Source organism: Egretta garzetta, unplaced genomic scaffold (assembly GCF_000687185.1).
Source record: "Egretta garzetta isolate BGI_Z169 unplaced genomic scaffold, ASM68718v1 scaffold374, whole genome shotgun sequence".
Lineage (NCBI taxonomy): Eukaryota > Metazoa > Chordata > Aves > Pelecaniformes > Ardeidae > Egretta > Egretta garzetta.
Window position 1 is genome coordinate 890,782 of NW_009259419.1, and position 17,228 is coordinate 908,009.

Consider the following 17,228-nt stretch of genomic DNA (forward strand, 5'->3'; position numbering starts at 1 on the left):
CAGATCACCACTGAAGAGGAAATCCGTAGAAGCCTCTGTTTCTCTGCTTCCACTCGGTCTCTAGCCCTCTTAAGGCCATGAAATATAGCTAAAGTAAAACACAGGCTTGGGTTGACTTTCTCTAAAGTAGAGAATTTCACCCAGAGTGCAGTGTAGCTCTGAAGGGTGACTGTTAAAATAGTAACTTCTTGTTCAAGAAATCTTTTCCCTCTCTGTTATCACAAGTTACACTGACTTCCTTATGAAAACAAAAGTTGTTCCCCCATTTATTGCAAACTGCCAATACACCTACAGGATTCCTGTTCAGAACACCCCTTCAGTCCATGAAATGTCTTGCTTTTGGTCAAACAGTTATGTGGGGGGGCTAATCTCAGTGCTAAATATATGCTTGTATGGGTTAATTTCTCGGGTCTTAAAATAACTCTACTCTCTGTTAAAAGCTAGGATGGCGACCTCGCCAAGTTGTTATCCAGGGTAGGGTCTAAAGCAGGAAACCCAATGTGACCTTTGGAGATCAGTTTTGTTTCCAAGATTGGTATTTGAATATTTTTCAAATTTTAACTTAAAAAATCTGTGCCAATCATGTCAGATAGGGGATCACTGTGAGGTATATGAAATCCCCATTCTCTTTTCAGTCACTTTTCAAAGCCAAACCTATGCTTTACAGTTAATATTTTCAAACCCACTCAACACTGCCCTGATCTTGCTCCCACCGGGCCCAAAGAAGAAAGCCACCTCTAAATGTTTCTAGAGGGGTTGAAAACTTGACCATCAAGTAAATGACCTCTCTGCTTGGGTAAGAGAGGGGAGGCCTAGCAGCAACACAGGTAATTCTGGATAAATTAAGACAATAAAGGCTTTCAGAAAGGAGTAGAAAAGGGTGGCCATTCAGCCTGTCAGAAAAATGCTGCACTTAACAGTAATGGAATTTTAATAACAGAAATGTTCTCTAGTACGCAAATGGGATCTTGTTACACGGGGCTTATTTATTAGGGGGGTTGAATTTCTCTCCTGTGCAGTGAACAGAGCGAGAGATACATTACCAAAGCTAATTCTAGTTCCTTGTTTTTCTCACTCTGATTTTCCTCTGTGACATGTTGCTGACACGCTTTTGGATGACAGTTTTGTTTCAGACATTATCTTTCTCCAGGTTGAGAAATCTAGTTGTTCAATTTGCGGTACGCCTTGCTATTCTCAATAGAAACATTTTTAAAGCTCACCTCATAAAATATTTTGTGCTTCCAATATGATATGTCTTCAGGGGAGTAATCATCTGCCTGAAACATAATTTTTAATATAAGTTTTCTTCATAATATGGTACAAAGTTCCATTAGAATATTGGAAAGTCAGTTCTACTAATCAGGTGTTTGGTAAGAGTGCTAGATTTTGCCCTGAGCAAAACCCAGACTTTCTGGCCTAAGTTTTCACGGGTGCTTAACTCATCAGTGCCCAATGAAGTTGGTAAGAGGCTTCCTACTGACTAGGTCAGCCCCTCTGCTAAAGATGACACGGGATTTATAGCAGCTGTCCCTGAAATAATGTTTCAGGAGAAAAGAATACCAGTGTTCCCTGTCATTAAAGCTGAAATATATTGGAATAAAACTACTTCAAGACCTAAGTTACTTTCAATAAGTCTGTCCTAAGTGAAGTGATAGGAAAAATATTGTTGGCAAGAAAACAATATGGAGAATCTTCAGACTGCTTTTGATAGACGTGTGTGGATTTCAAGATTATCATAACACCTACTTACTTTGGGCCTTGTTTTAAGACACCTCCCAAGTTAGGGAAGCATTTAAGTTATAAGACCACAGTAGGATGTTTCCTAATTTGAGGTCTTACAGCCTCTTTCTGTTTAAAATTTGCATAAAATGGTGTGGTTGACTCAGCTTGTTGGTGGTTTCTGGCTTTGCTTTGGTTTGGTTTTTGCCTTCTGCAAAGAATGAAAAATATTTCTTTGGGTATAGCCCTGGAATGATTCATTCTGAATTTCATTTTGACTCATCCAGTAAATTAAATCAAACAGTTCAATTCTCTACATCAGTTTAGGAAAGTCCTAAGAAGACATGTAAATACATTCCTGCATAAATGGATAGTTGTAGGTTCAGAAGTTTTGCAAACAAATGGAAAAAATGGATATTAAGAATCACTAATAAATGTAAAGCTAGATTACAGACCATTTTAATCAGTGCCAGGAATGTCAGGAGTGCATGCTTATTGTAATTTGTCATTAACATTAGCTGGGCCCCTGATTTGCAATAGCACTGTACCACAGCTTCAGCAATTTTAAATAATAGGTTTTCAGTATCATTCCATTCTGTTTGGGACTAAAAAACAAATGATTTGCTATAGCATAATGTGAAATGTCATAATACTATTTGCATTAAATATAGTCTCAGCTTTGAGTGATGGAGGGCCAAGTTGTGTTCCCTTGTCTCACTGCAATGGAGAGTAATAACAGAAAATATGCAGCCAAATGCATTAAAAAAATCTGTCTGTATATATGCAGTATCACTATATATATGTAGTATGTTTATAACTTTTGCGTGTGTAACACAGCATGGCACTAACCTGTTTACACATAAATGATGTCATATATGTACTTATGTACATATATTTCTATTTGCATGTTTACTTTCAATACAGACACATCTTACATATCACATGTAAATAACTTCATGTTGTATGTCATATATATTCAATGTGAAAACACAGTGTGTAAACAATAAATAATAAATGATGTATGTTTGAGACTATGTGCTTACATTTTTCCTTATATATGTCTTTAACACAGCCACTTGTAAATTCCTAATAACTCTGTTTATTTCAAAAAGTTAGTTACTAACCTTCTCAGTTTTTCAGTTACTTTTTCAAGTTCCTCCTGAGCACGTCTCAATTCTATTTCAAGATACTGACGTGTAGAATCAAATTCCGTTTCAAGCATTTCCAGCTTATGGGTAGTGTATGATAGACGCTTTCGTAATTCCCCCTTCTGTTCTTGCAAAGTACTAGAAAAACAAAGACCACAGCTGTAGAATTTAGCTGCTCCCAAAAAGCTTTTCATGATCCACTCTTTGACCGATTCCCTACAGTATAGGTTGGCATTAAGCCAGAGAAGTGGGCTTAATAACTTGTTTACTGCACTTTGAAAATCTTCTGATTTAGACAGTTGACTATCTTCCCATCTGTCCTTTCTAGCACATTCGTTGTTAATATCTCATTAGCCACAATGGAGTATTTTGTGAAAGAATCCTCATTAAAATACAAAATACAGTCCAGAGTTTGGTTTCACACAAGACCTTTCATTTAGAGTTATCTTAAAATACTGCGACTGAGGTAATGCATATCAATAGAGCAGCAACTCTAAATAAACTGTGCAAAAATTTTTCCTTGCCAATAATCCAAGTTATAATATATTTTGGGGAGAAAGAAAATTTTGTCTTATTTGATTCAATTTCCATCCCGGTCCCTGGCCATAGAGCTGCTAGAGATGTTATTGTTCAGCATTTCATCTGGAGAAATGTAATCTATTAATTTTATAGTAATTTTAAAGTTATGCCTCTTTCCCCATTTTCCCACTTATTTGGGAGCAAAGACTTCCAAGACTCAGGTGTAACCCCTAATTTTTCTCAGTTCTTTCACTAATAAAGAACTTATGCCCTGCTGGTAAGCTCGCTTCAGTTACGCTCTTTGACAAAACAAAGCACTAGGCACAGAATTTGGAGGGAGGAGGTTTTTAACTTTGTTGTTTGCTCTTTATTTTAGACATGACATAAGATGGTATAAAGCCAAGAGATCCAAGCCAAAATTTTACCATGAAGGTCAAAGTGCCATCCGCACCCAAATAGTCCCTCTGGATTTGTTGTGATGAACCTGGGGGTCCTTCCCTTGCTTTACTGGAGCTCGACTGTGAGACTTCAGGTGAGCCAGCCTGAACTTGCCTCGGTTCTTATCTGCACAATGGAGATCTTTTATACTCATCTATTTAGTTTGTAAGCTCCACAGTCTTCTAGCATGTTTGCAGTTGCACAGCAGGACAGAGTTACAGTCAGAGCTGGTATCTCTGGAGGCCGCTGCAACTTGGTTTAGATACTGCAACCTCGGTATTGAGCTGATCTCTTGGCTTGAGGTGGGACGTCTGAGGCACTACAGAACTGAGTCTGACATCACCTAGAGACAAAAGTGCTACCACGTGATGCATTGTGAATTGCCTTGCTTGTTTTTAATCATATGATAAAAATAATCCTTCATAAAAGAATGGCAAATCTTGATCCCCTTTGATGTCAAGTGAGTACTGCCATCAGCTTCAGTAGAATAATGTTTTGGGTCTTTAATTAGACAAGAGTGTTGGGAATAACATGCCATGCTTCAAGAAACAGTTATCTGAGCTGTCTGCAGTGTGTCTGCCTTCTCTACAAGCTGCGATAGGAGCTTCAGTAACTTAATGCAAAAGCTTTACAATTGCTGCTTACTTGATCCATGCAGCTTAGAGTTAGGAAGCAGTCTAATGTTTTGCCAACACAGTGCTCTATTTCAATTACACATATTGCGTGGTTACAGTTACACTTAGATTACCACTTGTAGTTGTATTCTCTTAAAATAATATATTCTAATTCAGACACTTAATGCGGCTCCAGTTAATGCAGTCATTTAGGTTTTCACTTGGTGAATAAAAACCCCAAATTATCTAGGGAAATGAGAATCTGAACCCATGCTTCTCGTTTCTGCATATCTTCGTTCATGATGTTACCCCATCATGTCACCTTTCACTTGCTCTGCTTCTGGCCTGTTGTTCTTGCTACTCATGTGCTCATTTGGGAAAGAAGAGTGGTCAGTCTTCCTTCCTGTAGCCTGGCAACCTGAATTGTCTTCTGTGAAATGGGAGTTACAGTGTCAAAACTAAAGTGAAAAGAGATTTGACCTCAAGTCTTCTGCTGCTCTAAAAATCTAACCACTAGCATCTGTACACAAAGTAGACGGTAGGTCCTTCAGCTATGGTTTTGGATAAAAATGCCCAGGCTACTGCTCTATGCTGGGCAAGTGCAGTTGATCCAAGTTAAGCCAGATCAGGGGAGGGTACAACATTCTGCTGTGCTGGGGAGTTCTGGCCTCAGTCAGAGTTTGACCTCTTGGAGGAAGAGGGGCTGTAGGAATTCCAGGGATGTTTAAGTCAGTAATAGCTGGAGACTGTCTAACAAAAGGGGAAAAAGAGGAAAATTAATGGCCTCCAATAACTTTGTCTTCTGCTTCCTCATGTTCCTCCTTCTTGCTTTGGGTCTCATTCGTGTGAAGATTAGGTAGGAGCAAAGCACCTGACTCCTCAAATGAAGTTGCTTCTGCATATACCTGTGTGCCTAGACCTGCCTATGTGGGGAAGTTTGGGGTTCAGAATGTGAGTTCTAGGTAAATCTTGATCCTCAGGTGGAAGGCAGTGCTCATCTGAGATGCCAAAATGTGCAGGTCTGGACAGTTGGGCAGGTTTTGGCAGCCTGAAGCTTGTGCTACCACCTCAGTTCAGCAAAATTTTGAAGGATAAACTTAACTTCAATCTCAGCCTTTTTTTTTCCTTGAAGTTGAAATGTTTGTATTCTCGAATTCTTTGCTTTCAGAATGGGAAAATTAATTTCATTAAAATCAAGCCTATTCTAATGAGCTTTACTGAGATAATCTACACAAACTCTTCCACATAGTGCTTTGGGTAGTAAAGCATGGCTGTAACTTTGTAAAAAATAAGAACCCCCCCCCCCACTCCCAGTGGTTAAGGCTTAAGTTAGGCAACTTCAATGATCACAGTTATTCTCATTTAGCAAACCGTAACTCAGAAAGAGCTTTGCTCATTTCCACTTAAGCTGGAAAGATGGGGTGGCATCCTGAAACCCTCTCAAACCTAGCAGAACTCCTGCTCAGTATCTACTTTGATTCATCTGATACACACAAAACCAGCTGGCTGTATTTAAGAGGACTTACTATTTTTAGACAGGAACAATAACACCTGGTTTACGATGGGATTATTTAAAATGTAGTAGTAACTACATAACAGTGAATCATTATTAAAATACAAGTTATTAGAGAGAGAGGTGAAAACTGTAGAAACAAAGGAATCATGTTGACAAGAATATGCTGAATGGCAGGAAACTTACAGCTGCTGTCATGAAAAAAAAGAAAGAAAGAAAAGACACCAACTGGGATAGCACTTAACCATTTGCTTTAATATCCTTCTTGAGCTGAGCAAGTTCTGGAAAGATATAGCTAACTTTAACCAATGACACAATGAAACTTATCCTTATGACTGGCACTAATGAGGAAATTTTCCTGAATCTGGGACTGAAACCACTGAATGGGTAATAATAGTTGTAACAGTGTGAGCAGATTTCCCAGGATTCCCAGGATGGTTTCAACTTGTGCATGGATTGAGCCTTATCTAGATACATTTCTGGTTTAAGGTAAAGCCTGTTCTTTTCTCTTGTTTTCACTTATGTAAGAACAAATGCCTAAGAAGCAAAGGCAAGGCAAGGGAGAGAGACAGTAGAAGAAGAACATGCAGTGTGTCAAATTTAGTATCTCTAATAACTGGATCAGAGTCTTAATTTTTGTTTTAAACAAATATAAGGTATTTTATGAGGGATTTTTTTTTTTTTTTTTGCATTTCTCATGAAGCAGATGCTCTTTCTCTGAAAATCTTCCCCTTACTGTTAGCTTCCATAATGCCATGCCTGAATTCTCTTTCCTAATGCTGTGTTGTGTTTTGTTCTAGAAGTCTGGGCTTTTCATAAGGTGTGCTTAATTTTGTGATGTACCCCTGCAAATTTGGTAGTGGTAATTTAGACAGGGTTCAAAAAATGAAAGGCCAAAAGTCATGAAGTCAACTGTTTAGCATTTTCCCTTTTCTCCAAAACAACAAACTCCACAAACTAGCTGCATTTTGTTTCTCTTTGTCACATACCAGTTAATTAGAAAAGTTCACTGCACAGTTTTCTTAATGCTGGTAAATCAATATATTTTAATTAATAATTTATCTTCTATGGCTAGTCATCCCTCGTGGTTCTATATTATATATAATAAAGAATATATATGTATTCATCAAATATATTTATTTATATATATATGTATGTGTATATATATTGGTTGTTTAGTTTAAAGACTAAGAAAATAATGCAATAATACAATGGAAAAAGTACAGCCAGCAGAAAGAAGAGGACTTATTTGCAAATAAAAAGTAGTCTTGGGAAATCTGGTGCTGCTATGTATCAGAAAACACCAATCCTACATTCCATGGGCTTCCTGAAATTCTGACAGCTGGGAAGAGTGAGGAATTACAGGACAGGATTAAAAATCCTGTGAAGTAGGACCTTTTGCATGAGTGGTTCTCTGTTTCTTCTAATGATCTCCAAAGTCTTGCTCCTGTGACAACCAGTGGTCTGCAAGTCATTACCCATTTTGCTTCATTAAAGTATTTCTCTAAAAACAAGGACGGTAAGTACAATATTAAATATTTAAACTGGTGAAAGAAAAACCTCTCAAGGGAAGCTACTTTAAAGGTTATTAAAAACAGGTCTTCAGACTTTCCAAAGTATTATATTCACCAATTAGTTCTGTTTATACTCATTGAAAATATAAAACAGATAAGAAAACATATATTGGCACAGAAACTTGTGCCCACAAACATTGTAATGCTGCCAGTAATTGCCAGGTTTGAATTCTGGAGTTGCTCTTTGCTGGGGAATTTGAAGCCCTCTCCCCTCGGGCAGTGCTCCTACAGAGAGACGCCAAGCCTCACTTGAATCCCATTGCTGGAGTTGATGTTCAGCAACTATTCAGAGGCTGTTCAGGGGAGGTATTACCAGGTGGTGGTTTGTACTACTCAGACTTTACATTTAGTGAAAAGAGGTCTATTTTACAGGAGAAAGATGAGAAGGCTGTGCAGGCAAGGTCAAGTGCCACCAAATACTCCTGGTACTTTCCTGAAGTTAAAATTTTGCCATCCCAGCTTGCACAAGAGTTGAAGCAAACAGATGTTTGTATTCCTGGTGTCACCTCTCCCCCTCCAATAGACCTCTGTCCACAAAGGGTGATGAGTCGTCAAAATGGCTTTTTTTTTTTTTCTTTTTCTAGATGTTCCCGCCAGCCTGTATGTTAACCTGAGCATTGGTACTACTCTGCACAGCTTTAGCTCCAAGAAGGGTGTGCAGGTCGATAAGCAGAATGGTGAGGGACAGCATGTGCCTATCTCAGCCTGCAGCCATCAGTTGGGAATCATCTGTAGCACTGACTGGAGAAGCTCCAGGTGAACGTATTTCCACCAGAGCATTTCAGGCAAAGCTAAGGTGCTGTGTGGTGACGGCTCTATTCTGAGGAAGATGTGCTAGAAAACAAGCAGGTTTTCATTGCACCTGTCTGATCTTCCGCCAACTCATCTGCCTGGCAGATGGCCTGATGACAGAGGAATGCTGGTGTGCAAAGTTGGGGCTGTTCAGCTGCCTGGAGGCCAGAGGATTTCTAGAGCTTTTTACCCTCAGACACTCCACAAAGAGGGTGCTCCCTGAGCTGTTATTCCCTGAGGTCAACATCTACGGAGCTGCCCCATCGGTGGAGCATCCTAGAAACCCCACGTCTCCACCTGGCTGGTCAAACTGCTTCAGCAGCACTTTCACATCTGCCTTCCACCCCAGGGCTTTGCTTTGTAAATGGTTCTGTTTAAAATCAGAGCAAACCCACTTTTTTGAACTATTGAAATTCTCCCTGAATGCAAAATGAGGGCAAGATAGACACCCATGTCAAATATGCTAAAAAAACATATCAAGGGTTCTCATTTCTGGGTAGTAAACCAGAAGTTTTAATGCAGCTGTGAAATCCTAAGTCAAACTAATTGTATTTTGTGGGTAAACATCTTGTCTTGGGAGAAGGAACGTCTAAGTAGGCACTAAACTGGTCTGGGGTTTTGGGGTTCTGAATCTTGTACCTGTCTTGGTCAAATGTGCCTGGTGTTATACAGGTCAAGTGAGTTAAGGCAAGACTGACCTGACCAGAAGCAAATGTCAGTACTACTGGTCAGCTGTGGCTCCTGTTCTTAGCTGGTCATGACAGCAGGCACTATCAGGATGAGATTAATCTGACCTATTTTAGAAGCCTACTTTTAGATGAGGTGACGCAAATCTGGAAGCACCCATTTCCGTTAATTACAAAGGGAATCTAGTCAAGTAGCTCAGATGTAGACAACTGCATCTCCTCAGATAACTCCCCCTCCTCCTGACTCAGTACTGTGTGTATGAGATGAGGTAATAGTATTCCCTTTCTTGTTTGCTTAGATTGCGTGGAGGCCTGCAAAAAAGAAAGACTAAATGCTTTTAAAGTGTGTATCAGAACTGTTTCACGTCTGTGATGTGTCACATTCTAAAAAAGGGCTTCACAGGATCAGGAATTTGGGAGCACTGACGGAAATTAAAAAATATATTCCAGAACAGAATTTCAAAAAGCATCTTCTCCCATCCTGTGGGTTTTTATCTAGGGAAAAGTCAAAAATGGTCAGCTCTGCACAGGTGCTTGCTGTGAAGGAGACTAAAGAGCAGGAGAGGGTGTCTGGGAAGGGCCAAGGGACTGCCCGTGAGCCCAGCCATGTCATGCCGACCACTGATGACAGCCAGCCAGGAGCACTGATGTGGCGGGCAGTCAGAGAGCCTGGGGCCAGGTTTGTGCACTTGCTTTTCTGGAAGCACTTTCCCAACAGTGTGAGGCTGCTGTGGATCTCTGCAAAGAGATGACCCTATTTGGCTCAAGGAGAGAAAACAGCCACCTCCCTGGCTTTGTTTCTGATCTTTGAATCGAGTCTATCATCACAGAGAAGGGAGCAGTCAGCCAGGCAGGAGGCAAAGCCCTGGGGGACCTCTTCCTGACACATAGCTCACACCCTAGGGACGAGCAAGTTGGGGACAGAGAGCTCTGGGGACGTTTGCAGCTAGTGGAGATGCCAACAGGTCCTTAGTGCCACTGTGTTGCTACTCAATGGAGCTGGACTGCATTGCCAACTTAATCTTGGGGCTACCAGGGAATTTTGGCTTCAGCAGCTCCTGCTGATCCATGTCTGGTGGTCTGGATTATGCAGGACCTTTTATTCCAGCACAGCATTGCTGCTGTTCATGGGGCATCTGGCATGAGTCACGCTTGATCTGCATGCTGCCCAGGGTGGACATGCTGTAAGAAAGGCACCCAAACCTTGGCCTAGGAGGAGCAGCTTTGAGATGAGTGTTGTGTTATTGAATCTGACCACCCAAGAATGTTTTTTAGATTTGCAGTTGTTGGCAAATGAAGTCCAAGCATTTTACAAGTGTTTTCTAGTTTAATGAAAGATCTTTAATGAAGCAGTAATTGGATTTCTATGTTAATCAAGTTTTGATTATGTACTACATGCTCAGGGTCACTGTTTCAAAAGGGTAATGCCAAAACTATCTTCCTCGTCTGCAGGTTTTGTGCCTAACCTTGCACTTGCTCCATGCGATTAGGAGGGGGATGGGAGCACATTACAAACTCTAGATCCACATTCTGAGAATCCAGCTACAGACTTGAAATTAGTTTTATTGGGGAAATAGATTATGTTGCTGCAACTCAGACCCAGAGCCCAGTCCACAAATCCCAATGCTCTCGTGCTCTTTATTCAGCAGCTTCATTTGTACCCAAACAAATGCCTCAGCAAATGTGTATCCAAGTTCTACAGTTAAGCATTTTCTTATAAATTCAGGCTCACGCACACTTTGTTCAGCTCACCTGTTTTTTTTGCAATTTTTCACCAAGGTCTGTCAGGGTTTTTTTCACTACAGCACATCCACCAAATTTCTCCATTACTTTCAAGGAACTTTGTTAAATACTTGAAACTTTGAAGTATGAACAGTTTGCCTGTCAAACTGCATGCAGATCTTTCCTTCCTATAGATATATATACACACATATACACACACATACATAGATAGCTAGCTTTCGGAGGGGACTTTTTTTTGCAAGTATTCAACTGTTTCAATTTTCTTTCCAGTACTCATTTTCAAAATAAACAACCTGAAGTTGGATTTGGATTGTGAGAGGGAAGGCCTGTACATATGTTTCAGAACAAATGTGTGGGTGATCCAAATCTGGAGCTCAGATAGTTTCCAGATGACTGATGGACACATAAAACAAGTAACAGAGTACTTTTCTTAGGTTCTGGCAGAATTCAAACCAGAGAAGAGGGATGCTTTCTCAGAAATATTAAAGAGAATCATTTGGAAGGGAGGTAGGGGAAAAAAAAAGGTGTTTAGCAGTTGAAGTCCTAAGTGCTATGGGATAGATCCTTAGCATTACAGCACCTGAGGAGCTGATACATCTACCTTAAACCAGAAGTATCCCTGGGTATTGGAAGATAGCTTTTCTCCACCTAGGATGTGAATATCTGACAGTTTCATAACTTGCACGATTAAAAATTCAGACCAGGCAAGGGATATTATATGGTAAATGTGTTTAAACTGTGCTGGGCTTATTTGTAAGAGGTAGAGAAGAGATAGCTCTCTTGAAAATAAAACTTAATCATGTTTTGGTTACATAGACCTGACGGTCTTTCATTGCAGAATGGGTGATTTCTGTAACAAGTATTCAAAGCCCACAGACACACCTATCCAACAAGAACATTCACTGTTAATCATAACATGAGGTGATTAAGATATGAAAATTCAGCTACATGTTGACATGCAAAAAACCCTTAGAAGATCAGTTGCCAGCTCTGAGTTGTCTTAAGTGAATGCCGCTATAGTTGATGGAACATAGTGAGATTTTTGGAATATACTCATAATAAAGACATACAAATTGTCCTTTATTTAAAGGTACTATCCATAATGGAAGGCTCTGAATGGATTGAATAGAAATACCATTAATGAAATCACAGCTTTCAGAAATAGACACTAAAGGTGTTTTGATTAATTTAAGTGAAGTTTCTTCAGCAGGCAATTGTGATTCCCCCAGTGTGCTGAAAACTGCAAGGGGAAAATGCAAAGGACAGTGAGAATCCAGCCCTGCAGCCAGGGAGCACGTCGTTGTGCAGTGCACTAAGAAATCCGAGGTGTGAAGCAGCTCACGGAGAGGGAAGAACGTGGGCTTGCAAAGCGGGAGGTGCACTGTCCACCAGGAGCAGCTGCGCTGGCCAGCCCAGGGTTGTATGTGGTACAGGGCTGCACGGAGGCGGTGGAGCTCAGCCAGCTCTCTGAGGACTGATTTCATACTTCTGCTGACTTGATTTGGATCTGGAGTCTTCAAAATACGTTTCTGTTTCCTATTAACGAGATGACCACTTCTGCTTATGAGACACTTTTGAGGTTAAATACCGGAGAGTAGTCAGGCCAGCTGTATGGGAGAAATGAATGCAGTGCACAGCAAAAAAGCAGGAGCCTTGTGCCCAAATTCAAAGGTGACTAAAGGAGAGTGCAAGAGTAGAAGCAGCAGAAGCTGTTATGATCTCTGCCTTCTTCCAGGCTGCCTCCTAGTGCCTCTGTTTTGCTTTCCCTAAAGTCTGTGGGGATCGGCTGATTTCAGCTCCGACATGTAGACTCTTCAAATCACTGGCTTAAATGCAAACCCTTCTGTTCAGTTAAGTGATCCTACAGAAGTCTGAATAAAGACTGTCCCTGTTCAATTTGTTTCTCTGTGTTGCTAGAAAATGAAGAGATGAACAGGTGGAAAGCAAAGTTGCAAGAGAAGAAAAAAAAAGCAGGCAATTGAAGGAAGAATACATGTTTTCTGACTCACTCTCTAGAGGTAGGAAGAGTACGTTTATTTTCTCATGAAAATGGAGGACTCTGCTCATATTCGTGCCCTACTTCAAATTGTCTGCATTGTCCAAATGTTGCCTAGTGCCACATCTGAAATGAGTCAGCTGGTGAAGCTGGGAGAGAAGGGACTTAAATTCTGGCATGGCGAGCTTCAGCCAGCATTTGTCCAAGAGAGAAGAGATGTAACGACCCTGACTGTTCCCAGGGATGAAGGGAACTTCACATTGCTTGCTGCCCAGACTCTGCTCTTGACATGACTCTGGAAGAAGGTTCATCTCTGTAAGAGCCACCTTTTTCTGGCTTTCCAGAGGCTGATATGTTTGCATAAAGCATTTGGCTAGAAGAAATGGTGAGTTACAATGTGAAGTTGCAGTGTTTGAAAGGATAAGAAAAGCAGCAGAAAAGGCTGACTGCAACAAATACTTCTTTGCTGCAACAGAGGCTATTGGGGGGGCTGCCTCCCACAGAAAGTGATTTGAAGTTGTTGAACAGACGTTGCCTGCTTTTTAATGTCTGGCAGAGTCCTAGCAGTCTGCACTGCATCTCACTAGGGAATCCAGACTGCTAAGCAGTGATGAGAAAGGGGAGGAAAAAAAAAAGAGTGAGGTATTGAGAAATGGAGGTAGAAAAATTAGAGGTAGACTTCAATTTATGATTTGGAAGCCAAAGAGAGCTCTCCAGGTGATTGAGCAAGCTGCCTTCGGTTGCAGCAGCTCTCCTTACAGCTTCAAGTGGCCAGCTTCTAGATTGCTTTGGTTTGTAGTCATGGATAAGCACTCCCTCTGGAAATTACTGAAAGCAGCCTGCCACATCAGCTCACCAGCTTATAAAGTTGTATTTTAATTGTGTTATTAAATCTTTCTCACTTTTTGCATTTGTCTGTTTACCTTCCTGATTCATCTGGATCAAGCTGTGCTGGAACAGGTATGTGGTTCCTCCCGAATTGTGCTGTTTATTTGTAACAGGACCTGTAATGAGAATGGGTGAAACCTGCTGCCCAGCAGCGAGCTGAAATTTATCTGGCTCTTTCTGCTAAAGGACTGAGGTTGGAGGTGGGGTAGGGAAGTACTAAAGAAATGTGCTTTATAGGTAGGGAAAGAATTTTGTTCCTGTTTCATTTGTATAAAGTACCCAGACATAGGTTAGTGGACAGAGGTTATCACCTCTGTTCTCACCTTAACTATTTCCTTCCTTTCTTGATCCTTTTCTCTTTCCTCTGATTTGAAATTCATCTGTGTCTGGCTCAAGGGACTCATTTTGGTGGGCTGGCTTAGCACTTCCCATCAGAAAGGTTATGCTAACTAGTTGAAAAAATTAAATATACTCTTTTTGCTCCAGGACCAGTTAGACAGAATTACTACTGGGACTGAGGGAAGGAGGAACTGCAGATGCCACTGCTTTTCTCCTTTATAAGCAGTGTACATCACCTGCTTTGAGTAAATTACTGAATTTGCTTTTTAATTATATGTGGTCACAGTTGCGTTCTGATCCTCGTTGGTGAGAGAAGCTCGGTTTGTATCTCTAGCTTGAACCCAGAGGTGCTTGTCTTTAAAAAAATGCTGATATCTGCCAGATGTTATTACCAAAGACTATAGAAGAGAAGGCTGCTGTTGCTCAGAGAGAGACACACCACTGACCTCTCAGACACTTTCAGTAGCCGTCGGTGCAGTTCTACCTCAGTCTCTGTTCTTTATCATTTAGTTCCCCCGCCACACACAGCTGTATGACCCTACTAAAGCAACAGGCCACAGCGGTGAGCTCTAGGGACTTTTTGAGAGGTTTTCTGGCAGTAGAATAGATCGTTGGTTTGTCAACACAAGCAAAAAATTCAGTTAAATAAATTAATGACTTTATTTAATACATTGATTGAATAATACACCTTAGCCTGGAAACACCCAAATTCTGAGCTGTGCACATGTAATTCAGATTCTGAGGGGAACTATTACTACACACAGGCTCATGTATAAGGTGTTGAACAGGAACAACGGGAGCTACTGGCTGTTATCTGAATGAAGTTATTTTGCCTGAATATTTCAAGATATTTTTAGTTTTCCTACAATAACAAATGATCCTCAGCTCTTTGATCAACTTGATATTACAGCAAAAGAAGAGAAGGGAAAAAAAGGGAAAGGAATTGCCATCTGTCATCTTTGGCTAATTATTTCGAGCCCTACCTTGGTTTATACACTGCAGCACACTATTTTAGGACTTGTTAACTGAGAAGTCTTCTACTCTGCAAGAGTATAAATGAGTTCACCTCTAGCAAGTTCCCCAGTGCTCAGCATGTTGTGCCATCATTTCATAAAGCGTTTCTCCAACATAATGTCATGATTTATTAGTTCAGTCAAGTCTATTTTATCCCGCTCCCTCAGCTGAACTGGCTTTTCAGTGTAAGACTGTTTTGTCGCCTTTTTTGTGGGTATATGGGAAAGGAGAGGGAACCAGACTGCATTCCTCCAAACTCCTGCTAGCAGTCGAGCACCATGGCATTAGCTCTTCTGTAGTTTTTGGAGTGAGCCGGTAAATGAAGGAGCTCTCTGCGAGTGTGGAGGGACCAAATCAGGCACCAGGTATTCACCTAAAAAGATGCTTGCGCTATTCGTGTGAAAAGCAATACACGGTGTGCTCCTTCAGAGGGGACCCAGGAGCCCTCTGCTTCCTCCTGCCCTCCACGTAGCACCCCAAAGAACCTCAGGAGTGGGGAAGCAGCTTCATTACTACAGACTTTCTCAGAAATTCCTCTTGTGCCCTGAGATGTGGATTACCTAAACTAAGGCCACATTTTATTTTTGCCTTGTGACTGAACTATTTCAGCATTCTGGGTGAACTGAGACTTGTTTCTTTAACTCTCTTGCTGAAATTTTTGTTGCTTTCTCATTAGTTTTTTAAAGGTTAAGGTGCATCAGGCTGGATAAAATAGAATCCATCCTCATTTTGTAAGTGCTGACAGTTGTCATACTCACTTTCTTTCATTTTCACAAAGAAATGTTTTTTTTTGGTTTTTTTTCTAGTTCCTTCAGCAAGCCAATGTTTTTCAATATAATTGGAAAGCAAGTTTCCAGATACATTTTTAAAGTCTAGATAGGTGGAAACAGTGTGATTAAGATTTGAGTTAATCAACAGGAAAGAAACAAGCAAGCTTTCAGGAAATACTAAAATCTCTCTAAAAATCGAGATGCTTGAGAGGTTTTTAAAAAGCAGAGAAGAAAATGGAAAGTATCTTTCGATGACTGTTTATTTTTTTTCTATGATATGGCTAAATAGACTGAGCTAAAATCCTGGATTTGTGCATTTTGAAGCTTTGGTATACTTGGAGATAAACTGTGGTATTGTCCTCCATAAGAGTAAGCTTATTTTCTTTTGAAAATAAGAGGTACAAGTGCACAGTGATGGTAGGAAAACAGATATTTTTTTTTTAGAGATAGGCCTATGGAAAGGCTACTAAATGTCATCCCAAGACTCTGAAATTACCCACGGGCATGCATTTAAAAACACCACATAAGATCAAACTCAGTGATTACACTGTGGCTGTGTGAATTTGTTCCAATTTTAAAAGACTTCCAAATATTCAATCAAATTGGAATCAGGATCAAACATTTTGAAAAATGGTTTTATATGCCCTGATTATATTTTGCTTCACTGGTCATCTGTTTTTGACAAGGACGAGCAGCAGAGCAAAGCCATTTTTGCATCAAGCTCATCTAAACCCAGGTAAGAGTAAAGTGCATGTGCAGAGCCCCAGGGGACTGAAAAACGGGAATTCAAACCACTTTTCCAAGACTGTTGTTTTTTTCACCTCACAGAGTGTAGACCATGCCAAAAAATACCAAAAGAATATCACTTATGTCTTTCCTACACCAGCAGCACTCCTAAGACGAAAATTCATACACAGTATTAAAAGAAAATCAATAGGCTGCAAGAAGGCAACCTAAAGTTTAGCCTTCATTTTTTTGTCTAATTAATTTCTTTCTTTGACATATATTTCAATATTTCATATGTCTTTGAAAACTATAGGATCTATGAATGACATTTCTTCTACATACTTGCCACTTAAATGAAGTCAAGCAACAAAGAACAAAGAGTATATTCAGGAGAAAAGTAGAAGAGAATCTAAGCAAAACTATGGAAAAATGAGTCATTGCTTAAACTTATACTATGTGCTGCATAGGAATGTAAACTAGAATCAGTCATAACTCCTCCATCCTTTCAATATCTCTGTACCTATAGCACTGAAAAAATCCTTACTTCCAGAGACTGAAGAATAATGTAAACCTGATAAAGGAGAGAGAATATATACATACCAGTAATTGAGAAAGGTGGGTGAACTGCCCAGATAACTGGAATTAACAATGAAATGCAATGCATCTGTATATAAAAACTACTCCATCAGAAAATAAATATTAACTGGTACTAGGGAGGTGTGGATTTTGCAGCTTCTTAAACAATGTCC

At 40.2% G+C, this 17,228-nt stretch overlaps 1 protein-coding gene across 1 annotated transcript in view; it reads right to left on the reverse strand.

Annotated features, from left to right (window-relative positions):
- The window catches only part of BEGAIN (brain enriched guanylate kinase associated), an 83,513-nt gene that overhangs the window by 56,594 nt on the left and 9,691 nt on the right, over positions 1–17,228 (reverse strand). The window contains exons 3-4 of the mRNA XM_035892431.1: positions 2,844–3,005; positions 1,221–1,277 (exon numbers count right to left, since the gene is read on the reverse strand). Of these exons, the coding sequence (XP_035748324.1) occupies positions 1,221–1,277; positions 2,844–3,005 (219 nt within the window). The remainder of the gene's footprint in view (positions 1–1,220; positions 1,278–2,843; positions 3,006–17,228) is intronic.